The sequence below is a fragment of the Poecile atricapillus genome, chromosome 2 (genome assembly GCF_030490865.1).
Source record: "Poecile atricapillus isolate bPoeAtr1 chromosome 2, bPoeAtr1.hap1, whole genome shotgun sequence".
NCBI classification, from domain to species: Eukaryota; Metazoa; Chordata; class Aves; order Passeriformes; family Paridae; genus Poecile; species Poecile atricapillus.
Window position 1 is genome coordinate 19617827 of NC_081250.1, and position 26594 is coordinate 19644420.

Sequence of the window (26594 nt, forward strand, 5' to 3'; positions counted from 1 at the left end):
GCATCCCCTCAGTCTTCATTTACCGTGAGAATAACTGGTAATATACAAATTAGACCCAAAGAGTTTTTGATATATGCAAAATGAAATTGTTTATTGCAGCAGGCAGCATATAACAATTCAGTGTGGACATCTTCATTTTCAGGATTAAACCCAAACCACTTTATGATGCTATGAGAGATAGTGAACACAATATTTGTGGTCAAGCTTCACTCCCAAAGAAACTTGTGGATGCTTCCTACCAATAGGTGTTTGTAAAACTTTTGGTTTGTGGATAGACATTTAATATTTTGTAATGAATTATAAAACTGCAATTCATATATGTTGTTAATTTTATCACATAATTCATAAAAAATATAAAAAGGGAGAGTTAAATTCTCAGCTAACACAACTTCAGTGAAGCTGGCAAAGTATTGTCAGCACAGAACTGGTCAAGAGTTTATATCTGTCTTGGGGAAGAGCTGCAGTACATTTCTGTCATTGAATGGGACATTGTGAATCTTGATTTAATTATTTATATCACCATCATCTATGTATTTGTTAGTTATTGTTAATAAAAATCTAATTCACATTGAACATGTATTATTGCCCTGCACTTATCTTTCTGCACCATTTAACTAGTGCAAATCAAACCTGAATATTGTGTCAAATGAACTGTACTAAAACAAATGTTATCTAGTTTACTTTCCAACCTGGATTTGTAATACACTTGGAAGAAGAAAAAAGCAAACCAACAAAACCCCACAAATAAGCAATCGTTTTACTCAACAATATGGGTTAACTCAACCGGCTAAAATCAAGGGAAGTCCTAAAAATATACTACAAAGGTTTGGGGTATTTTTGAACTATGTGTTTATATGGTAATAAATATCACTTATGAAGATATTAAGATGTTAAGCATATTATTCTTCATCTTTTTCTCACTTTTATCTGTGTCATACTTTCATCAGGAAAATTCATACCTGATATAATTTGACAAAGTTTTAGCAGAGGAACCTCAGTCAAGTTTGAGGACTGCCAAAAGATTCAGAAGGAAAGAACTGTACTTTCTTTGTTTCAAATGATAATTTTATGCAAAACTAAGTACCTGAACAGCCGGACTCATCAAGGCTGGAATCAACGCAGTCTGCAATTCCATCACAACGCTGGGAGAGTGGTATACATTGATTAGTTGAAGCACATAACAAAGAACCATTGGAACAATCTTTAATGGCTGAAATGAAAAGTAACATGGTCGTTATCATCAGCTGTGGGTTTTTTTCTCACTGTTCAAAATCTAGCAGAATACTTAATTCGTACTGTAGGATATAAACTTGCATCTGTGTGACCTCTACAAGCTTTCATCTTCAAAGACATACAACTTTACTACTGAGATGCTAAATAAGTAAACAAATACAGAGCACAGATGGTACAGAAACCGAATTTTCCCATGTAATATTTGTGAAGAAGAGGAGTGCATATTAACTGACAATGTTGAGAGAGTATGCTGCAAAATCCCAAAGAAAACCCATAAAAAAGTTATCACAAAACATAATCAACTCTCATTCAACAACTAGTTTCAAAATAATGGAATCAATTTTTTGATACATTATTTTTACACATTACAGAGGCAAGAGTCATAGCAATGAATCTAACAGCTGAAAATTTTGCAGTTAAGGACAATGACACCAAGTTATTGGTGCTGAGGTAAATTGGCACTAAAAACAGTGAAGATATGAAAATGAAAATACCCAATTTCATCTATATTTAATTTTCCAGGTGCAAATGAAACCATTAGAAGGGATAATGATATCACAGCCTGTTAGAAAGTATAAAATTTTTAATATTTCAGAGGTATTTAAAACTTACCAAGACTACAAGAGATACATTTTGGTGCACTTCAGAAAACTGATAAATGACTTTTTAGTCATTACTATTAGCACTTCAATCAGATGATGCAGGTGGAAAAGTATGTTGATCTGTGGAAAACTAATGTATACATCCCACTGGTGTTAATATGTTTGTTTTGCACCCTTACTATTGTAATCAGGCAAATAAAAGACTAAATAGATGAGGCAATATACCCTTCACTAAAATTGACAGCAAGAAGAGAGCCAGCCAAGTAGAACATCTCTAACTGGAAAACAGTCCCAGAATTTTTTTTGTTAAATGCAACAAGTCATAAAATCCACTATATTAGGAGGTATAAAACAGTATTAGCATAATATTGTACAACCTTACTGCTATGTGAACTCTGCAGGAAATTCTCTGCACAAATCTCTAAGCCATGAAGAAAAGCATTTCTGTGGTAGAAATTGTGTTTTCAGTAGGGACTTGACCAATATTTTTTTTGTTTGGTTGGGCTTGGGTTTTTTTGTCCTGGCCTCCTTTTGGGTTTTATCCTTAATCTCTGCAAGATGCTTTTTGACAACTAATCTTTATCCCAAAAGAAAACTTTCACTGATGAATGGCTGAATTCAGAATCCATAAGATTTTTACACTTAAATAGTGTTAAATGTTTTCTTTTAAACTTAAATGAATAAAATTGTTATGGGACACAAATGGAAAGTGTCAGTAATTCCTAAACTGAAATTTTCTAAAATGAACAGGTAGATTTGATCTACACCAAGGAAAAAAGTATCAATCTAAAATAAAAAAAAAAAAAAAATAAACCCCAACTTTCACTCTGTGCTGTTATTAGAGTACACATAGGTTGGAGTTACTAGCACAACAATCAATTTTATAGATCATGCATAAATTTCCATAAAATAATACAATTTCTGAGATATTTACTTTTTCTCTCTGACATTTCCCGGCTGACAAACTTTTACAGCTTTTCACCTATTAGAAGTAGCAAGCTAAAGATTAAACTCTGTGCTCTCATGGCATACACAGCTGGATCTCAGCACCAGCTGTGACAGTAATCAGCTTTCCACTGACTTCATTCCAAACAAGCACAAATCACTTTCTTTTTGCTTTGCCTTCTTCCCTGCTTTGCCTTGCTTCTCTGAAGTATCTTCTTCAGAGAAGAAACAAGAATTACTGCTTCTGTATTTCTATCTCATACTGTTAATACAAGTTTATATACTATAAACCGAATTTTTGAGTAACAATGAAGTACAGACTTAACTAAGTTTCCTTCAGACTGAGAATCTCAAGGTTGTGAAATATCTGTGGAGAATATTTGTTCTTTGAATAGACCAGGATTTAATTTCTTCTTAATCCCCAGGTTTCATTTAGAAGTCAAAGCAGTAAAATAAACAAAACAGAGCAATATCTCAGTGGTTTGGGTAATACAGAAAGCCATTGAAATTTTTTGGCTTTCAGATTTTGAGGTTCCACATCAGTTTCTGTGGTGTGTAGTTGAGATGTGAATGTAATAGAACACAGCATGGACGTCTCTACCAGAGGACAGATTGAGGAGGAAATAAGATCAAATGAAGATTAACCATGAGAGGTTTATTTGAAGAAAGGAACATGCAAAATTTCTACATGTCTTCAGGGTATGTAGAATTTAACATCAAAGTTATCTCCAAAATTATGTCTTCTGCCAACAAAACCACAGAGCTCTCTTCTAAACAAAAGACTTACACAGATAGTCTGCCAAATCCATACTGGTTTGGTAGACTAATTTGCTAAAATAAATGGCATGTGCAGTAGCCTGTATTTATATCTAGCAGTTTTGATAGAAAATATTAAAAAACATGTATTTTTAATCTACCAGGAACTGATATTTTTACCAATTTTTTCTCATTCTGATAAGGATGAGAAAAATATTATAAAAGTTTTACCACATTACAGGTTTAGGAAGAAAAGTGTTTATTAGGAAGAAAAGTGTTTATATGTGAAAAGCTTCATCTTTTTCTTTTTTTTTATTTTCTATGTAGCTAATTATTTGGAATTCCTGGAATGAAACATTTGGCCTCAGTTCATCTTCTAATTATGAAATATTTTTAAATAGGCAGACACACTTTTGTGTCTATCTGTTTCAGATGTTCCTCCATGGCCTCTCATTGCAGTTATATTTCAAAGCCGATTGACCTTGTGTTTTGCTTGTGAGCCCTTTTCCTTGCTTGGGGCAGAGATTGCTGCTACATCATGAACAGACTTGATTTCAAAATCCTTGAAAGGTCAGGACTACCTTAAATGTTACTGAATTACAGAACTGCAGAAGCCTATCGTTCTGTTATATCATAATCAGAGACAATGCAAATGCAGATGACTGATTTAAGGAGAAAATGTGGAAATTCTTGTAAATATTAACAGGAAAAAAATTTCAATTTTTTTAACCATTTACCAAATGACAGACAAGAAATTAAAATGCATAAGAAAAATTATTTAAAATGTAAAGCATCTCTGCAATTAATGCATTATATGTGCCACAAACAGGGGTTCTTTTGACAAGGTGATAGTAAAAGATTTTAAAATCATAGAAAATTCGGGGAGTTAGAAAGAAAGTTAGGTTTGGCAAGCCCTGGGAAAAGTGTTAAAAGTAGGCCCTGGGAAATGTTAGGCCTTGTGCTTGCTAAGATCATGTGAAACTGCACCTGTGTAGTCAGTACAGGATAAATTATATAATTGTTAGATGTGATTAGATATAATTATTGTTTAAAGAATCATGAGAAACTATGTTAGGGGTTTGGGGGGAATCACAAGAAATCCATGTTTGGTTAAAATCAATGTATACAATAGAACAATGTAAGTTTAATAATTAATATGAAAGTTATATAATGATAGAGTATAAAAACATGTTCAACTCAAAACCAAGATGGGTCAGATTTGGGTGTGTGTACCCCTGACACCCAGAGCTCTTAATAAAGCATCTTCATATAATCATTCTGTGATTATGTGTTCCTGAACGCTAACAAAGGGAATGATGAGTTTTACACTAAACTCCACTGTGTTGCTCATTTTCTTTCCTAAAACATCACTGTTTAGGCAGGTGAGTTAACATTCCATAAGTACCACCGTGACAGTAACTTACGGCAGCCAACTTCATCTTCCCGGCGGGGGCAGTCGGGCACACCATCGCACTGCAGGAGGGATGGGATACAGCCTCGGGAAGGACACAGGAACTCTGCTTCCTTGCAGGAGCCCGGAGATGTGGTGCTGGGCATCTCCCCAGGACAGTTCAGCTCATCACTTCCATCCCCGCACTCCTCAGCCCCATTGCAGCGCGCAGCAAGGGACAAGCACTGCTGCACGTACGCGCACGTCAACTGCTCACCACTGCAAGTGGGAGGCCGTGGGTCCACTGGGCCTGCAAGAGGAAAAGAAATGTCTTGTGATTTTGTCCTTTCAGTCATCATTCATACTGACTTTGAGAAAGACATGGGAACTGCTGGGAATGCAACTGGTTTTGGTTACTAAAAAGATTCAGAAAGAAGAACCCAACTTTTATAAAAACATGGCTCCTAAGTGGAAAACACAGTATTAAAAACATTTTATGTCATATTAACTCCATTTTTGTTGCAGCATTTTGCTTCTAAATCTCAAGTTCAGCATTAATTTTGGTCCTATTACTTTTTTTGCTATGTACACATAGAAGGGTTAATATTAAATATTAATAAAACTTTTCTTTCACCCAGTATCTGGAAAGCCTTAAAATAGCCCTCAAATTACACTTTTAAGTTAAATTAAGAAAATTATTTTTATAAAGTAACAATAAAAAATTTTTATTGATTGAAGGAGACCCTTCCTTAGCCCCTCGACGTAATCCAGGCTAGCTCTGTCGATGGAGGGGTTCAGGAGGTCCTTCGAGACCAAGAAAAAATGCATTACCACAGCTGATCTAGTTTATTAGCACTCTGACTCTTTAGCTTATCTTCATGTTATAGAGAATTAAATTTAAAAAATACTTGATAGATTTCCAGGATACAAGTAAAGAAAATGTGTTTTTAGAATCTAAAACTTTAACTAATTTTGACATCTGACAAAAAATAAATTAATAAAATAAATAGATACATAAATAGATAAATAAATAAATACATAAATAAAATGTTCCATGCTTACTTGCATTGCTGGAAGAAAATACTGGGGAAAGCCTTTTGTGATCATGTATATAAATAAATTGTCCCGGATACCTAAGTCTTTCTTTTTTTCTGTGAAAACCACTGCAACTGAATTTTATCTGGAGAAGTATAAGATCTATTTGTGGAAACTAATTTTTAAGGAGCTGGCTGTGCTAATGCTGTGTTCTTTATAACATCATCACCTCCCATGGAAGCAATGTGGTGGATTCCTGTACTTTTTATGTGCAGGGAAAAGAGAAAAATCTCAGGAATTTAGCTCCATACATTTAATCTTTCTAGGTCATTTTGCAGCATCTTAGTAAAAAATACAATATGATTATTAGGGACTACATAAGACAAATGTCACCTCCTCTGTAAAAGACAGGAGTTTTGCTGTTGACTTGGGCTGAGGCAAAGGAGACAAGCACAAAAGTCATGGGTGGGTTTCATCTCATCTTTTGAAGTGGTGCAAGCATTGCTGTCTGGCCTCAGATGTCCAAGTTATTGCTGCATTAAGGCATGACACTCTGTAAGACAGCACATGGATTTTGGCATGATTCTGTGACTTTTAATCCACTGGTCATACCAGTATGTTTGTGTATTCTACAACACCAGGCTGGGGTTTTACAGAGTGAGGACTTTGTTACAACATGCTCAAAGATACCTCCATCATAAATAACAATAGCTTTTTGTACAAATAAATGATCATTAATGAATTCAAGTAAACAGAATACTAACATTATTTTACTATCTGGCTGCTTGCGAAGCAGCTAGAAGGAGCAAAAGCTCAAAGTTCTGCGTAGTACAGACCTTCTATAGATTAGATATTTTTGATTTTCATGTTGACTTTATTAAAAAAAAAACCACATAAATTTAAAAGCTCCATAAAATAGAACATGCCTGATACTATTTCATGCCCCTAAAGTTATTAAATTAAATCATTCTACTGGAAAAATATATTTGATTCACTGGGTGTAATGTAAACATAAAACAACAAAAATGTTTATTGACTCTGTGAACAAAATAACCTAGTGATCTTTTGTCCTGTTTGTATTCAGAATTGTGCCTTGAATACCTCAAAGATGTGCACTTTTACATGGGATTGAAAAGATTGTGATTTCATATGTATTTTATAAATGTGTTAGTCTAAATAAAAAATTATTTATGCTACTTTAAAAGTCTTATGGAAGTTGGTTTTAGATAGCTGCTAATAGACATTTAAACCACGTAGTGGATTGATTTTGTACAAGTTAAAAGTATTCTAGATTTTGCAATTTTTTCTACTTTGGTCCTATACTTTACCAGATAATAATAGTAGCTCATAAAGGTGTTTGAATTTGGTTTGTTATATGGAAACTGTATATAAGGCCATGATTCAGAAAAGATACTGATGAAATGTCGTTGGGAGAACATATTTCTCTCTCCATTGACACAGAACTAGTGCTGTCAAATCTTGCACACTGGAGTAAAAAAAAAAATTATTTTTAGTTTGCACTTGCTCTGGGAAAAAATAAAAAAGTATGATTATATTTGATAGTACTTTTTTTCTTTCTGTTATTTCTGACCCTTTCCTCACAGTGCCTAGGGGGCATTTGGGCAGAGAAAATGACTTAAGCTGCAGTCAGTTCTGCTTATGCACATTCTTTTGTCCTTGGATAGTCCTGTGTTAGCTCCAATACTGTGGAAATTAACCCCACACAGATACAATATATTTGACATTACTGAGGTTTCCTGTTTGTGTTGCAGGAAAGGTTGTATTTATAATACATTTGTGAGCATTTCTGACCCAGTTTAATTTCCTGTTCATGATATGTTTACTCACATGCTTCTACCCAAATTTGTTCTGTAAACTGAAATCCCCTCTTAAACTCAATATTTCTTGAATGTGTTGCTTGTTATGAATCTGACCTTGAATGTTAAATTATTTTCAGACTTTTGTAACCCTGGTCAATAAATTCAGTATTTAGGGAATTTCCTGAATGTTTTTTTTTTTTTTATTGGGGGATGATTATTTTTCTATTCTTCATAATATTATTTATTATTATTATTTTATATCATTGTTACCTCTGGTTGTTAGAAAATTATTTGTAGGATGAAGTTCTCGCTGAATTGCATAGCAATTATATTAGAGTGTGCAATATTTACTAAGAGCAGCAAAGATGTGTCCAGGTTGAGTCGGGGGTAATGGATCTTGTTGAGGTCTGTTTTATATTTGCACAACATTAAAAAAAAATCCAAAGCCATACCCTGAAATAAGTAAAATCCTTTTAGATCAGAACAGTGCATGAGATGAGAATGTACTTCAAAAATCATAAGAATATCCCTTGGTTATTAACTCATTATATGTGAACAGTTTGGTTTCAGATACAATAGAAAAATTGTGCTCTGGATGACATTCTATAAGATGCCATTATTTCCATAGTCTGACAAAACTCTACCCTCAAGTTCAGTCTGTTTTCTTTACATAAAGTAGTTTATAAATGCTTTTCTTAACTATAAATAAAATGTGCCTGGTAAGAATTTTGCAAATTTATAAAAACATTTATTTGTACAAAGATAACAACTAAAAAAAAGCTAATTGTGAATATGCAAATGTAGAAAATAATTAACTAATTCCAACTGAAAAGCAACACTAATGCAAAACTAATTACTTGTATTTAAAGATACTGTCTATGTAATTGCTTATTTCAACCTCATAGTAGCAGATCATTTCAGTATCTGCTACTGACACATTTCCTTCTAAAAAGTGGGAATATTCATTTTGTTTTCTTGCAGCTGTGAAGAATTAAACAAGGTGTTAACACCACTGTGTGTTTTGCAGTGAAAAGTGAGCTGGCAGTAATGAGAGACTCATCAGAAACACCCTCCACGTGCTGACTCACACAGTAGTGTGAGTAAATCACATGATTTAGCAATAAAAACTAACTTTAAACTTATGCATATCTATGAGCCTTATATTTTCCTCTTGAATGTATCTATGAAAGTTATTTAAACAGCAGAACGTGAAGCCCTTTCAAAGCAAGTTGTACCTTTTGTGGCCCACACATCCTTTCTGTCACTTAATATTGTTTGATTCTACAGTTGCCTAACGCTGGCTTGCCAAGAAAATGTTTCCCTCACCTTTTCTCAAATGCAGGAAAGATGTTCCCAAGGCAGCACTCATCTCCTGAGTGCCATGTGACTCTCATTTTCAGACCACATTCAGGAGTGCAGGAGACATTGTACAGGTTACCTTTTTCAAAAGAGGATCTGTTTGAAACTGTTTAAGGCTTTGGAGATAAATCTACTGAAAATGATGAGTTCTAAGGAGGACAGTATAAAAGCTTTAGCTTCTTGTATCCAGGCTGCATGCTCACTGAAAAGCAGGACTAAAAATCCTCAGGAATTCAGTATTTGCACACGGATGAAAAACAAACACAATTCACAATTTCAGCAAAAATAACCTCTGCACTCTGCAAAGCACTGAGTCTGAATTTAGATCCGCAGGAAAAACAGCAATAAATTGTTGATGTTCTATTATAGCTAAAGAAATTATGACTTTTTAAGTAGAAAGCTGAGTACCTGTCCTTATTTATTTTACTTTGCACTCAGTGTTTTATTTTCCACTTATTTTAACCTTGTGTATGGCAAATAACCAAAATTAAAGAAAGGCTTAAAAATGTGCATATAACATCTACTTGTATATCATAAAGAAGACATTTTAATTAGGTCCTAAAATCTGACATATTAATTTGGTCCTATATCTTTTGAAACTTACTCATACGTCTGTGCTGGCTAATTTATAATCTATGGACCAGAAGTGCTACCTCACAAGCACCTTCACACTTATAAGAGAAGTTATATAGCTGAGGTAGATATAAAAAACCATAAAAATCAGTGCTTAAAGCAAATAAAATATGGTATGTCTTGCTCCATGAACTGCAATAACTACAGCTTGATATATTTGTATTTCATTGTCAGATCAAATAGGTGCTTTTAAGTACATTTTTATTGCAATGTGCTAACCATCAAACCATGTTTACAGTAAATAGAGCTCATGAGCTGATTATTTTTTGAATAAAAGAGCCTTTACAATATGAAAAATATTAAGTCAGTATGTGCTCATTGTCAAGGACACAACTGTATATTTGTGATATAGGGATTTGTTAAAGGCTTACTGTTTTTTGATGAACATTTTCTGTACGCTTATGCTTTGCTGTATTGTCTTTGCCATCCATGGAGTATATGATCCTGTTTCCTGACTGTAAAGCAAGCTTCACAGGTTGGCACTGCAAATATTTTGCACATGAATCACAGGGATTCAGTCACAAAAAAACATAGAACTGCTATTACCCAAATGCTAATAAAAAATAAATGTTTGTATTACAGAGTCATTATCACAGCCACTAACACACAAACATGCTTAATTTGAATGAAGCAACACCTCCAGGCTATCCTCCTCTTTTCTGCCTTTACTCTTCAAATGCCAAGATCTCTGGTGCACAGTAATCCCCATTTATATTTATATATCAACTCTAACAGTGAATTTTATTTAAGAATAGTGGACATTGGTGTTAGAGTCACCACTGGGGAGCATGAAATAAAATTACCACATGTGCTGTTAGGCAGCACTACCTCAGTAGTGTCAGAGCTCGCTCTGAAGCCCATTTAAATAAATGGGATACCTCATATTGATTTTAATGGGCCTTGCATCAGACCCTTGAAAACTAACAACCTGTCTGATATATTTGCATAAGTAATTTGCCTAGTAAATGTAATAAAAATGGTAGACCTATTAACTGTAGCTAAAAGAGGTCAGAAATAACTCCCTCCAGTAGATTTCATTAGATGAGAGTATAAATTAATTACGGGCCCGATCCAGTGCATTAATTAATTTGAAATAGATGTCAGTCCTCGATTTCAGTTCAGTAAACATCAGATCAGGGCATGAAATCAAAGCATTCAAGGTGGCTGCAAGGAAACAAACTTGTTACAAAAATTAATTTGACTGAAACTATTCAAATACTTTAACAATCTTTCCATGAGTTTTTATCCATTACAATAAAGCTCCTGATGTTTATTTCCAAGCCTGTAAAAAGACAGAAAAAAAAAGGTGGGGGTGGGTGGAAATTGAGTCTGGCCAATTGAATCTTCAGGTCCCTTCGCTTTATAAGACAGAGGTATGGGGCAGGGTGCTGGAAAGGATCCCAGAGACCCCATGACAAAGCCAGAATTAAAAAAAAAGCAGAACATGGCCCAACGACTTCAGATTTTTATATGTCTGCGCAGAATTTGTTTTAAATTATCACAGTGTGCTAACATACAAACATAATGGAAAACAGAAAGGTTTACTGCAAGTAAAGTCGATCCATGATTTATTTTTTACTCAGAGAACTACTGCTTTTGGCTGGAACACATGGACTACCTGTGACAGGAATATGGAAATATTTGCCATATTTCTGCTAAGAACACTTTGGGAATTGCTAGCTATGCCTGCTAATGTGATGGATTTGTTGGTTTGTTTATTTATTAGGAGCAATGACAAACTGGAGAAGCTGTGAAGATTTAGTCTTTGACAAAATGAAGTTGATAGAATTTCTGAGATAAATCTGACCTGAAGGCTTTTATTGAGGAGATGGGTAGGTCTTACATAAGGTAAAACCTGAGAATTTTCTACTCTTTTAGTATCATGAAACCATTTCATTTCAAATATTATTTCTTTCCATCCCTCCAAGGAAATATGTTGATTTTTATGAATGAACTTAGCAAGGAAAAATATCATCTGTGTGATTTGAAGTTTTTTTTTTGGTATAAACAGATGGGGTTTGGAGGTTCAATATTAATGAAACTATTTTAATACACTATTAATAAATCCAAAGAATTTTAATTTCCCAAAAGGCATGTAGCTTGCTTCAGAAGATATCAGTATTCTGGACAAGTTACAAGAAGGCAGAGAGAAACTGAAGGTTTGGACAAACATAGCATAATTATTTAATATCTTAAATTATATATCTAATTATTAATATCTTTTGGACAAAGAGCATAATTATTAATTTAAACACACACAATGTAATTTCATTCAGGAATTGCCAATAATTATCCTAGTTTATACACTGTAATTATCTTATCCTAAAATTATTCCCAGTTCCTTTTCTGTGAAATCCAAAAAAAGTTTTAGCTTTTGACGCTGGCTAGGTCTGTGTACTGGAAGGTGCAAGAGCAGGCTGAAGAAGCTCTCTAAGGTACTATGCCTTGGATCACAAATTTTAATATTTAAAAATGCATAAATGTCCTTTCTCTACCAAGAAACGCGGATCTAAAGCATATAGTGATTGTTTACACGGAAAAGCTAATTGACTAAAGAATCTATTCACAAATTTCCCTGGTATCTCCAGTCCTGTATTACTACTCATCCTGCTTTCCTCTTCTCCTCCTTTGTTTCTGGCAGCAGCCTCCCCCTACAACTTCTCCCATGATTTATCTCCTGCCCTTGAGGAAAGAAACTCCCTGAGTTTCTTCTTTCTCTCTCCCTGAGAAAGAAACTCAGCATGAGAGAGATTTCTGCTTCACTGCAAGCATGAGCAGACAAGCTAACAGTGATTCCCCTGGCTCTGCAACTTAAAGAAATCAGAAGTTAAGTCTCCTCTACAGTGTTTTTCCCCATGATCTAACACTGTAGTATCAGCAGCTCAGGCAGTTAACCCTTCCAGTATTTCCAGTATTTGGGTTCTGTGAGCTTCAGATTATTGACCCTGTCTGAGGTTTTGTCAGATGAGTCCTGTGCTGCTGCAGAATTTTCTGTTGCTTCATGCATGGGCACACATGGACACACTTGCACACACACAGACACACAGATTCACACACATGGACACACACAAGGACACATACACACACACACACACATGCTTGTCCCTCAGCAAGATTCTCTCTGCACCACTCAGCTATTTTTTTTTTGCACAAAACTCACACAAACACCCATTCGACATTTCAGGTTGTTGTCTCTTTATTAGATAAAAATGTCATTTATGCTTTTCTTGCTGTGAAATGGAATCTACTAAAAGTGCTGGAGAGCATTAAAATTATCTGCAAATGGCTCACTTCTGAGCTGTTTAATTTTTTGCTGAGCTGGCCTGTAATGCTTCTGTCATGGGTAACCCAGAATGTCATTGTGTTTCATATCTATCTCTTCCTCTCTTTAAACCCCAGCACGTTCAAAACCAGAATTATGGGGCAGTTGGGACATGCTGGTCCCTTTAGAATGCCAGGGCACCAAAGCTGCCTCCCTTCTTTGCCTGGTGGAGTTTGATGGAGAATCATCCTGGGGAGAGAGTTGGTGCCATTTACCCTCTGTCTTTCAAGGTATGCAGGCACCAGCTTGGGAGGGGCATTCCTGGCATTTTGGGTCTCTCTTTGCTCCCGGAGGGTTCCTGAGATTTAGCAATTTTGTATCTAGTGGTTATTTACTGGGGATTTTTTTTGCCTTTTGCTGTTCCACTTGTTAGAAAATGGCATTTCTTCATTTATACCTACTAGCATCCATTCCTTATTGTTGGAAAGGGATTGGTTAAGACTAAGGGGATGTAACTCATTTTAAAGTCTTCTCTTTAAATTGTCCTAATTCAAGACAGCTTATTGCTAGTCTGCCAGTTTATGGTCTGCACAGGAGAAATATTTTGGCCAATTCTTATTTTGCTTTTCTGGTCAATTCAAGATTTTTTATTTTTATGAGTCTGAAAAAAAAAATGGTTTGGACATTTCCAAAGTAGTACTCAAACTTACAGAGGGTTTTTTTTTATCCCATCCTCTTTATTTGTCACGTAGCTAACATTATGCAATAAGAAGTAGTTATGAAGGTGGTTAACAAATACTTTTCAAATATTTGGACATTGTAGCTATATGCTATTTAGGAAAGCTCTTCATAAAGATAAGAAATTCTTCAGTCAAAGATATCCCAATAATGTGCACAGAGAAAAAAAAATCAATTATCTCTCATCTCTGTATTGGTAAAGGAAAAGAGAGCTCTGAGAAAAAAATAGTATTCAATAATATGGTTAAAGACTATGTCTTTCCTTATAAACACACAGACCTTGTTTTGAAGCAAATGGAAATCTGTGGCAGGAAATGCAGAGGAGGTTTTCAAACAATCAGGATTCAAAGAGTGTGCTTCATGAAGCAGAGATAAAATAGGGAAGAAAAGTCTCAGTATGTGGCTGGACACTGGAACAGCTCCCCAGGGCAGCGGTGACAGCACCAGGCTGACAGAGTTCAAGGAGCATTCGGACAATGCTGTCAGGCACATGGTGTGGCTCTTGGGGATGGATCTGTGCAGAACAAAGTATTGAACTCAATAATCCTGTGGGTCCCTTCCTACTCAGGATATTCTGTGATTCTATGAATATATGTTGTGAGAAACAAATAAATAATAACCAGGCAGAATGTTATGACAGTATTTCCACACATATATACTTTGGCTCTGTGGTTTCTTATCTAAAATCACAAGGGGATTTACTTTTAAAGAAATGCTACTCCCATTTTTTCCACAAAATTAGATACCTTCAAGATACCACTAAAATTAACTAAAATTATAGTGGTTTAGACTGATTTTGAAAATCTGAACTCATTATCAGGTTACTATCTAGATCTTTATTACATAGATTTTTATTGCTTTCTTCCTGCTATCCAGCTATATGGAAACAGTTTTCAGAGTCACTATCCTTTTATTAAGTTATTCAGTGAAATAGTATTAGATTCTCTCTTCTTTCTGCTATGTTCAAATTTTAAACAGTCATAAGCATAGCTTAAATTAGATGCTAGTTATAATGTTCATTTCCTTCCACCTTGAACAAAGAGAGTGGCCTACAGCTCTGGCCCTTTGGGATACCCTCCTTCTCATCTTGATACTTGAACCTGCATCTATCACAAATGTTTGGTATGGCATTGCATATATTCTGATGTTGTGTGGAAGTCAATGCAAATTATTTTACTCTGAAGGAACTTCAGGATTGGGTCTATAGCATGCATCTACTGTGAGATTTGAAACTGCTTTATGGAGATGTCTTAAGAAAATTCTACCCACTATACAAAAGAGTGAATCACCAAGGTTTAAATAAAGATTTTATACATTCTGAGGCCTAAATGAGAAGGCACTAAACAGGTTTTCTATTCATGAATGTAAGCCTAAATTCATATAAGCAGCAGCATATAATTTAATTTTTGAATATTAAAAATGTCCCTGATGTTAAAAGGGGAACAGATAAGTTCAAAGGGAAAGAAAAAACTTGAGGATAATTATTCTGAGACTAAATATGGCTCAGTAAGACTGAATTACAAATGGCTGCCAATGGGAAATGTATTGGGGTAAAACAGTATGTATTATATATTTTTCTTACACTTTTTCCCTTTATAAAATTTCCCTGACATCCAGAACTGTTGGATACAGGTTGTATTTCTAGATGCACTAGAAATTTTTTTTCTTTTTTCTTACTTCCTGTGGCTGACCAGAAAATCTGAGTGTATCTATCTTAAATTTGATTGGATATAATTTCCCTTGTCACACCATTTTTGCAATATAAACTTTTCTAAAAATCTAGAAAAGGTGATCAAAAGGGACGGTTGTGGCTATATCTCATGACACTCTTATGATGGTTCAAGTAAATTTAAAATTCAATTCATGGAGGTTATTGAGTTTTAGGGTACTGGGACCCCTTTGTGCACATTTTAAGAATATCCTTGGGCTTGAATGTAAAGCTAAAACCTGTCTTATAATTCACAGGTTCTGATTTGTTCCATTTGTTTTTTCACAATAAGTGAAAGCTTGGTCAGTATAAGGATTATATATAACCTTTACAGAAAGTTTAGTTTGTGCTTTGCTACACAGCAATGGGGAGACTTGGAAGAATTATGACATTTCAAAGCAAATGTTTCACCTAAGTGAAAGCTGCCAACATTCACTGAAAATTTTACTGTACTTCAGGTCCTAAGAGGCAAATCTGACCCTTTTGCTGGTAATCTGTGTGGTGAAGTCAAGAATTATGGTGACATCAGAAAAAAGCCCCAACCCATCACATATGGGAAATAGCACTTTCTATATTCACAATTCCACCAAGGTCAGATGACACAGTGTTAGAGATGACATATCCTGTCTGTGTTGAATATTTTGCACTATTTGAATTGCCTCTTTATCTCCAGTGTATCCTTACATAATAATAAGTTCCACTGGAGACAAATCTTTCAGGTGAAAGGAAAGCTGCAGGGGGGTGTGGTGGGAAATTTGGAGTGTCTGTCCTTTCTCATGTGCTAAGCTTATAGGCTAAAGAGGCAGTTTTTGAAAAATGCTTTATAAAGAAGGGAATGGATGAAAAAAAAGCTCAGAAGTAAAAATGTTTTTAAAATAAAATGATCAAAGTTGATTAAAAGTTGTTCACAAAACACAAGAAAATAAATAAAATACTTAGCTAATGTTGAGCAGCTACAGGAAACAAACAATGCAGCAAACATAGACTAAAAACAGAAATTAGAAAGCAGAGAATGATAAAGAAAGGCGAAGTGGGAGAATAGACACAGAAGCACATCCAGATTGATTTTATTCAAATTAATTATTTCAGTAAGCAATATTAATACTGAACTGGTGATAAGCATGACTGATGGTGGAAAAGCAAATACTGTTTTCTCAAATACTCAGGAGCCTCAGGTGCCACATGATATTTGCACTCATCTTTATATCCAAGTTTCATCCCAACTATTAATTTAAAAGTGTCAACACTGTTCTTTTTGAATAAAACAAAATTACTTAAGCAATTAGTTAAAGCAGTATAATTTAGAGGTACAAGTTCCCAAAGAGTTGCAGCTAAATAGGGCCTAGCAGGTAACTTGACTGCAAAAAAGAGCTGGAGCATCATTCAGTGCTGACTTTGTACTGAGATTTACCTTCTGCCAGTATATCTCCACAAGCACAAAATTTCACTTGGGTGATCTCTGGAAGACATCACAAAATATATTTACTATTTATTTGTTTCTTGAGAATACTGCTCCAATACGTAGAAGTGCTATTCAATTATTACCACACTCTAAATTACACCAAATTTGCCCATCTGGTTTATTTCTCTAGTAATGAATGAGTGGAAAAATATAGTATTCTGATTCTCATAAGCATAATAAAGCTTGGTTATTAGGCATCTTTGGGTTAATGCTAGGATTTAAATTAGGTATAGCAATAGTTTTTAGAATTTCTGTAGTCCTCCTATTTTAGCTGAAGAAGAAAATACTATGAGAAAGACATTAATGAATATAAAATCTGATTCAATGCTTGGGAATTTTTGGTCCCTCTGAAACTAGAAATAGAAATGTTTTTTAACTTTTATTTTGAAAAATTAAGACAAATATAAATAAAATTTTGTGGTTTGTTTTTTTTTTTTTTAAATCAAGCTGTTATTTATGAATTTGAAGACGACCATTACAAGTAAGTAAAAATTAAATCCTTTGGTCCCTAGGATTTTAAATAAGATCTTCACATAACTTCATCAGCAGAAAGTCATAGGCAGAAGTGGTACGAATATATCTCATTTAGCAGCTAATTCTGAACTAGATCCTGTGCCAGCTCCGTCTGCATTAGCATCAGCTGAAAGCTACTTCTGCACTAGGCCTAGCTTGACCTAGCACTACCTTGACAACACCTTGCTGAAATGTTCAGAAATATTCTGGATATCTAGGAACTGTCATGCCTAATATGGACTGACTACTTTAAACACATAAAAACCACAACTGAATTAGAGCTGCTGGCAATGCTTTATTACTTAGAGCTCCCAACCAGCTAAATTGTGATTGCTTCCATTTAGAATGTGTTGCCTCTGGAAACTCAAAGTAATTAAAGACAAGCTGAAAAATAATAATACAGAGAGAGGAATAAAAGATCTGCAGTAGTATATCTATCTCCTGAAAGAAAGAACATTACACAAAACCTGCACTGCAGGTAATACACTTTTCTTTGAGCTAGGTCATTGAATAAACATAATGAGCAACAGTCAAAGCAGGACTGACAGTGGATTAAGTAAACTCTCCCACTGATTCTGTTACAGAAAAATTTTCTTGCTCAAATATCTACAGGACAATGCTTTTATACTACTGGAAGCTAATATCTTCACATTCTACTATCTGAATATTTCTTTGTCAGGAATAGTATTAAAAATTCAGAGGTAGATTGTTCATTTTCCCTAAATTGCTGTGGTTTGTATTACATGAATTTTATGTAATTCTCTTGCCTCTTCACAAGTTCTACCAGCCAGCAAGGATTATTAGGATAGAACTCTTCCAAGAATAGTATGAAACCAATCTTAATTAACAGCATCTAGACATAGTATTTTTGTCTGGAGAGATTATGTATCAAGTTGCAATGTATGGGTGTAGATAATGCATGAGTTTTTGACTTTTCAACTAAGTAACTAATATAACTCCAACAAATTTTATTCAGGCTAAACTTATGATAGATCACATTTGTAAGAGCAACAGCCTATGTAATTCTTAAGACATGGCTAAAAAAGGTGATTAATGTAATACGGTAGAACAAATGCCTGTTATGCACATAGTCTGCAGCTTATTGAATTACATTCCAAAATATTATTTGCCTTAGCCTATTTAGAGAAAATAAACAAAACTCTTATTCAGCTTGAGACTGAACAAATGTCACCTGCATGAACACATTATTTCACTTGAAACTTTAATCAGCATGTGTTTAATTCCTTCAGGAGGTGCTTATCACAATAAAAATAATAAAAGAAAATGTTTCTTGAACAGCATGACAACTAGGTCATACGCAGGCTGTCCTATCTGAACAAGAGCTGTATTAATAGAAGAAAATGTTATCAAAGAAGATTTTTATAACCTTCATATTGACATTTACTTAACAATAATAATTCCTAGCTGTCCCTTAATCATTTAGTTCTACTGATATTTCTATCAGAATCTGTATTTGCATATATCCTGGTTTTTTTCTTCTGATATGATATCATATAATACAGTTTGTTTTTAGAGAAAACCACTGCTTTGCTCACAGAAAAAAAAAAAACAGGGCATTTTAAGACATTAGATTTCTTTTTCTAGATTAAGTACTTGTGTAGCAGAAGTGAGATTGTATATACTCGAAGAAAATGTTACTGAGGCAAATGTGGTACATGTTTGTATTTTATGAAAAGAGTGAAGATAAAAACTTAACAACTTTCTTTGAAAGTAACTGTGAACTACTTCGTTACTCATAAAACTCTTTGATCCCAAACTAATCTCTTCTGTGATTTTTTCATACAGGAAAAAACCAATATATTGGAACAGCAGTAAATTCCTCTCAGCTATGGTTCAGGCCCTCAATGCCAGTAATATTCTGAGCTGCTATAATTATTTTTATGTTCAGCTTCTAAGTAAAACACAAAACTGTCCTCTATAAACCATGAGAAAAAGAAAATACGTCAGATTTTGTAACTGTGATATGCATGGAAATACAAAATGCCACAGTTTTCCTTGCCCTCTGAAGAGAGAACATGTATGGTGTATATTTGTGTAGTAGCATACCTCCATTAATGCATTCTGGGGTGAAAGAAATGTCATCCAGAGCAAATTCCATGGGCTGACTCCATCCCACTTCAGCTTCAAAGGCAACTCTAAAAAGGCTGTTACTGGAGAGAACTGCACTTCCATACATCCATTTGTTTTCTACATTTCTGCTGGAAGACCACATAAGGATCTCCATCCCATGTTCTTCAACTGTGTATACCTGTTGAGGAGAGAACACAAGAGATGCAAATGAGTAAGCATTAAGCAGCTTGGGAGAGTAACAGCCCAAGTGCAGCAGCACATCTCCCTGCTTGGGCAGTACTGACTCTCCTAGGTATGGTTCAGATCCACTTCCATATTGGTGATGGCCAAATGTTACTGAATACTTTTCAATAGTTCAGCTTCAAATATAAAGCTACTGGGAAAAGGAAAAAAACAAACAAAAAAAAGAGCTGCTAATCCAATCACTAATTGCAAAATCTACAAACAGTCTCAGCCTGACATATAGAAGATAATGAGTAAAGACTTAACCCCAAATTCATTTTAAAATTGAAGAAAGACTGAGAAGGATCTTGAGCTATCCTTTCATCTCTAAAAGGTGACCTCCTTATAGTTAGACTGAGTGAAGATTTTAGAGATATAAATAATAGACATAGCACCTAGGGATTTAAGTCTGTCATCTGGTACGAGCAATTTATAATACAGTTTGGGAGAGTCACAAAGTTATTGCAAACATATTTAGCAAAGGCATGAATAAAAATAAATAAAATAATTAAATGATGAAATCAATAAGTATTCCAATGAATGAAGTCCCAATTAACCAACAACTAGTGAATTTAGGCCAAGAACATGAAACTGGAGAATACAGAGGTATTTGCTTTTCCTACTTGGATGTTAGAAATTCTCATACAATCTGACCAGGTCAAAAAAAAAAAAAAAAAATTAAAAAGAACTGGAGTAAAGAAAGCAATCATATTCTAACCACTCCAGATAATAAATATTTCTTTCATAATCAATCTATAATCAAGCTGAAAATTGATTCTATTGATTCTAAATAATCATTAACCTCTTCTCATCACTTTCAGAAACATAATTCTCATAAACTAATTTTCCAGTGACCTGTAGGTTCATGTTGCCAGCTGAATGCACCATTTTAATAATGGAACAAAACCCCCTATGTCGTGGTTTTAAACCATTAACTAAAAAAATTACTTATTTTTTGCTGTGAGATATGGATTAGAACAAGAGCAAAACAGGCTTAAAACTTAAAAGGAATAAAGAAAGTTTATTAACAAAACTACAAAAATAAAAATAAAAAACACCCAGAATAAACTTCCAGAATACTCTTTTATCCCTCACTACTTGACCATTCTTTTGTACATGTGACAACATAGAGACAGAAAAAACTTTAGAACTTTGGTGGTTAAAACAGTCCCAATTCCTGCTACAGTCTTTTCATCAGTCTTTGTAGAGAAACAGAAGTCTCTTTCTGTTAATCTATGGAGTTTCTCACAAGAAAACTATTTCTGCTATAGCTTTCTATTTCCCTGATGCCAGCTGTCCAGAAATCCTGTCATCAGAGTTCACTCCTCCCATTTCACATCACTCTGAGGTGTGTATGGGCCATGAGTCTAGGGATGTCATTTTAAGGATGAGTTATTCAAAGGCAAAAGTCTTCTTCATCTGTCTCTGCGAGCTCCACTAGAAAACAGTTTTCTCATTGCCCTCCAAGGCTTCAAATCTTTGCTTCACTCTGTTCAAGCACTTCACTGTATCACAATTATTCTACTTTTTACTCAAAATCTACACTTTGAACACTCCATTCCTCCCTACATACTCTATCATGAATTAAAGGAGTTTTTCAGGACCTTATTGTCTATCTCCATAGCTTTAACAGAAAAATATTTCAGCTTATAAAGCATCTCCTTATTCTCTACCTTTTCTGAAGCTTCTTTTCTTTACTGTCTCTGATAGTTTATAAAGACTCTTTATATGTTGATTACTCTCTTTTTCTCTCTCTGGATAAAAGGATTAATCTGCAAGTCTCATCTGGGTAATGAAAGGGTTAAAATCTTGCCCAGGTTTTTGTAGATGGTTCTGTGACTTCTGCCGGAGCAGGAACTGGAGCTGTCTGTGATGGAAGATTCCTCATGGCTGCTCTGGAGAGTGTGGTCGCTGTCTCAGCCTGCCGCAGGTCAAGAGCTTTTTTCCTTTCTTCACTCGGCAGTCTCTGGTGAATTCAGTCACAGCAGAAACTGCAGCCGAGCCAGGGACCGGCCTGGCCCGGCCAGAGCCCGGGGCAAGCCCCGCAGGCCCCATCTCCGGGCCGGGAGCCGCTGGGCCCAGCCCAGCCCCCGCCCGGCCGCATGGCCTGGGCAGGGAACGGGAGGCCAGAGCTCTGTTACCTTTCACAGCCAGGAAACAAAGAGAACAAGAGAGCTCTGGCTTTACATCTTAAAGAGGTGTTTACAAGTTGACTTCACTTTTTAATTGTTAAAACTGCTGTCAGTTCTTAGAAATGACTGATAATTGGTCAGGAGAAAAGACTCCCATCAGTCACCAGCAGCTTCACTTCCTAAGCTCTCAAAACTATCTTAAAGGTAAAGTCACCCCATGACACCCTAGGCCCAAGAAAGTTATGAACTTGAGCCTATGCTAATGATCTGTATAATTCAATACTAATGATGCCCCCAGTCCACCTGGTGGGACAAATAAGATAAAAATACAAATGGCACCACAAATCCCACCTACTTTGGAGAACTTGGTGTATTGATTAAAATATCTATGATGCCTGAAAACTCTTTCAAGTTATTTTATTTTTGGAGTAAGGCAGCAAGAAAGAATACTGACATAGAGTAATTCAAATCAGGACCAAATTTTGTCAAGCCTGATCTTTCATTACAGGACTCTGTAACAGCAATATCTTGTCACTGTCTTCCTAAACACACACCTCCTGTAGGGCTAAAAGGACAGGTGCTGAGAAGAAATAGATGGTTCAACATATAAAATAAAATTAAAAACTATGTGTAACAATTTTTCACATTAACAGGCTCGAAGGTCTTAATAAGTTGAAACCCTTCATGTGAGGTTAGGACAATGTTAAGCATGTGTGTGTGTTTCTGGAACCATTCACTATTTCATCAATCATGAAATATGACAATCTTGATGATCTGGAATTTTACAGGATATAACAACTTTAGCATGGTTTTAGCTATAAGCAGTGATATTTACTTTTAGAAGGTAAATATTGAGGTAATATCCCTTTCAGTATATCTCATTGTTAAGTCTCACAGCTGCACAAATAGCTATTGGGGAAGTGGGAAGAATCCAAAACATTTGAAGACAATACAAGCATCTTTCCTAGAGGATACTTAAAGATGTTCCCATTGTTTAAAGCCAGATTTATTTTTTTTCCAATGGTTTCTCAGGTTATTAGGAGAAGTTTCTCATACTGAAAGTTTCAAGGCACAATAACTTTGAACAGGTCTGTCTACATACAGAGAAATTTTCTTGTGTCTGTACAAAGTCTGGTCTCAGATGCAGCAAGGACCCATTCTGTGCACATAGAGATCAACCCTGCAGCTCAAGCTCAGGATGAACAATAAACCAGTCAGGAATCCTGCTGTATGTGCGCTGGCCAGGGGGTCTGGAATGGCAGCAAATCAAACTGGGTTTTATGTGTGACACTTTGATGACATTAGCTCCTGTTCACATAAATGCAAAGTTATCTTACGTGCCTTGTCTTTCTATTCTTTGAGATTTTACTTGTATTTACCATAGAGTGAGGGTATGAAGATTTGTTATTACTAATGGATTAATTAACATGTTAATTGTTAACATGTTATGGCAATTTATGTGACTCTGTCCTCAGGTTTGACAAAAGTTTGAACCTGGTATATGACAATCACATAGGTAATTGAGGAAACTGATATCATTTAATGTAGATCTCTAAACTGGTACATTGGAAACCTTTTTAACTCCCGGTTCTGCTTCATTTGTCATGTACTCTCCTGGAGTAATCCTTCAATCCCACTGCTTGCCAAAGTACTCCTGAATACCTGAGACCTCCAAACCTTTTTCTATCCATATCTATGCCAGGGAAGGGTCTGTGTTCTTAAATGTCTTCTTAAAAAGTTAGATGAAATTTCTAGAAGAATGACACATAACTGAAAATGCATGCTAAAACAAATGAGTTTAAAGGAGAGTTCAGAAAAATGGGAAGTCCAAGGACTCTGTTTCTTTAGCAGGGGATTCAGGTCTTATTCTCTCTGAGGCTGTGCCCAGTGAAAGTGAAGAAACAGAATAAGATCTTCTTTCCTGGGGCTACCCATGCCACTCAATGTTTGAGTATCTTCTGGATCAGGATCATATGTCAAGTCTGTACAAGACTTTTGCTGACCTATGTAAACATATATAGCACATGAAAGGTCGAGAAAATTTTCATGGGTAAGATCTTCCTAAAGCCCTGGAAGGGTACAACTCTGCGGTGCTTAATTCCTTCAGCACCACCTTCCTGCGCAACATCCTATCTAAAGCTAGCCTGGTAGTGAAAACAACTTAAGATGTGCAAGAGAAAAAAGCTGGCAAGATGAATCCCGCTATATGGTATGTAATGGAAGAAAAACAACCACCAAACAAAAAACAAGTGAGCAAAACAAAATCCCAAAAAACAACAAAACCCTTGAAACAACCAAACAACAGGTTGTAGCAAAAGCCCATTGAACAACTCTGTATTTTTCAGTCTGATAAGATTGTTCTCCAGCCTAATACTGATCTAGCTGATCCACAGAGAACAACATTCTTCAGAAAATCCTATTTACCGCCTTAAAGTCATGACTTAGTTCTAATTCTCCACAGAATATCCTGTGTTACAAACTTCTGAATTCTTTTTCCAGCTTCTATTTCATTTTGAGGATAGAGAAAGTACTTTTTAAGATCATAAAACATAAACTATTTTCTATTTGTTAATCAGCAGTTACAAATGATGGCTATCCTGTACCCTCATCCTGACTTTTCAAGATGATATATTATCTTTCTGATCTTGCCTGAATCTAGCAGCTGGAATGCTGGAAGGTACTACATTCCACCTTGTCTAATAAATAAGAAACCAATGCAGGTTTGAAGGGTGCATAATAAGAGATGTATTCTCCCACCACTGACAACTTGGAGCCTTTAATTGCCAGCTGAGGAAACAGGAAAATCTTGAGAAAGAGAACTGGTATTTTCACTTCATTAGGCACCAGAGACTTGTGTCAGATGAGAAAAATTTCCATTGACCCCAGTGAATAACAATGCAATGTTTTCTGCTTTACATCTTTAAGATCATGCCTTTGAACTCTTCATGTTCCTCAGCAGTCGTCATCACATATCTTCCTTGGACTCCAGTCCCACCAGAGACAGACTGAAATTGCTTTTCTTAAGTCCACAAATCAGATTACAAAATTTTATCGTATTTCATTGTCCCAATAGAGAAGCACTTAAAAAATGACTTACCACTTTTCTTTGTTCTCCTAAACTTTTGTTTGAAGTAATAAAAATTTTGCCAAAATGTTAGTTTGAAATAACAAAATATTTACGGTTTTTGAGTAAAGTTGACTGTCTTATACCAACATTTATTATAAGTCAGTTCTGTCAGTATCAACAAACACCAAGGCAGAAAACTGATATATTATCTATACTATCACATCAGGAATTTCAGTTCTAATTCTCCACTGCATGAGTATGGCAGACTCCTGAGGTAAATGGGCAGAGAAGCATAATAAAAACAGTGTTTTCAGTCTAACTGACAGATGATCAATAGAATTTCCATTGGAATGAAACAGATGTGAAAACAACATTCATTTTTTGCTGAAGCTGCTCTCCTACACCATTAAATTCAACAAAGTAGTCATAAAAATGTAAAGAGAAATGTGAGGGTTTTTTAAAATTTACATTTGCAGCATAATGCAGCAAAATTTGTTTCTATTAAGAGGTATTTTTGTCCAGAGCATATTAATTGATATATTAGACCAGGCTTGTACTTAGTGCTGGATAACTCCCCTTTCAAAGTCTCTTACCAAATACTTCTAAGGAAAGCTAGTGGGTTTGCTCTTAAACATTACAAAGCACTTTTTTTTCTTCTGTTGGTTTATGATTTATTGAAGTCCTGAAGCAGGAGTATTCAGATCTCTTTTAAATATCATCCATTCTATGTTAATGCAAGAGTTGCTGTAAACATTGTGTCCTTTCTAAAAATAATAATAGCCCAGACTTTTGGTTTCCCTATGAACAAATTACAGAGTTTATGACAATGAAATTGTGCAACTGAAATGTGCATTGTGAATACAGAATAGAGGCACTTCTATTCCCTTTTTCCCTTTCCTCAGTGACTAGTTCCTTTTCTGAGTAAGAATAGGATTGTTCCCATAACTTTACATTATTTTGTGTCGTTCTACCACTTCTATTTCTTATACCATTAAAATGCTCATTTTTATCTTTCTTTTACAGATTCCTTGTATGTCATTTTAATCACACATCTCAGTGTGTCCTATATCTGCAGTCCTTTTAATTTTTTTTTCAAATTCAGACTCGATCAGATAGCTGTCTTTCAGATAAAAACTATATCAGCTTTTGTACTGATGTTATTATATTCTGGCACATTATTCAAACTTCCTATTACAGTTTGACTTCTTTCACCTCCAGTGCAAACTGAAAAAAAATCTTCACACAGCTGTTGTTTTAGAAGTTTTGGGCTGTTGATTTTATTGCTTTTCTTCTTTGTTCTTTTTAGGCTTTTTTCTTTTTCACTTGAATGGGTAGAGTTAATTTATATTCTTGATTTAATAACAGCTACAGCTGATACTGAAATAGCTTATTAGTTTGATAGAAAAGAGCAAAATGTCCACAGAAGTAAATTGATTCTGTGATGGGATGATATTCCTTGCTGAGCCTTTCAGTCTGTTGTGAATACATTTCTACATAAAGAGTACATGTAGCAAAGCCATAAAGAGGGAACTTTATTTATATGTGGGAGTAAGACAATTCTTTATGAAATTGAGGCAATAGGAGCAAATTAAACTAGTCTGTTTAAAAAGAAAAAAAAACAGTTAA

General features: G+C 35.1%; 1 protein-coding gene across 1 annotated transcript in view; it reads right to left on the reverse strand.

Moving 5' to 3' along the window:
- Window positions 1–26594, reverse strand: part of MALRD1 (MAM and LDL receptor class A domain containing 1) — a 239243-nt gene that overhangs the window by 46993 nt on the left and 165656 nt on the right. Inside the window, exons 33-35 of the mRNA XM_058831049.1 lie at window positions 19524–19725; window positions 4961–5236; window positions 1085–1210 (exon numbers count right to left, since the gene is read on the reverse strand). Coding sequence (XP_058687032.1) covers window positions 1085–1210; window positions 4961–5236; window positions 19524–19725 — 604 coding nt within the window. The remainder of the gene's footprint in view (window positions 1–1084; window positions 1211–4960; window positions 5237–19523; window positions 19726–26594) is intronic.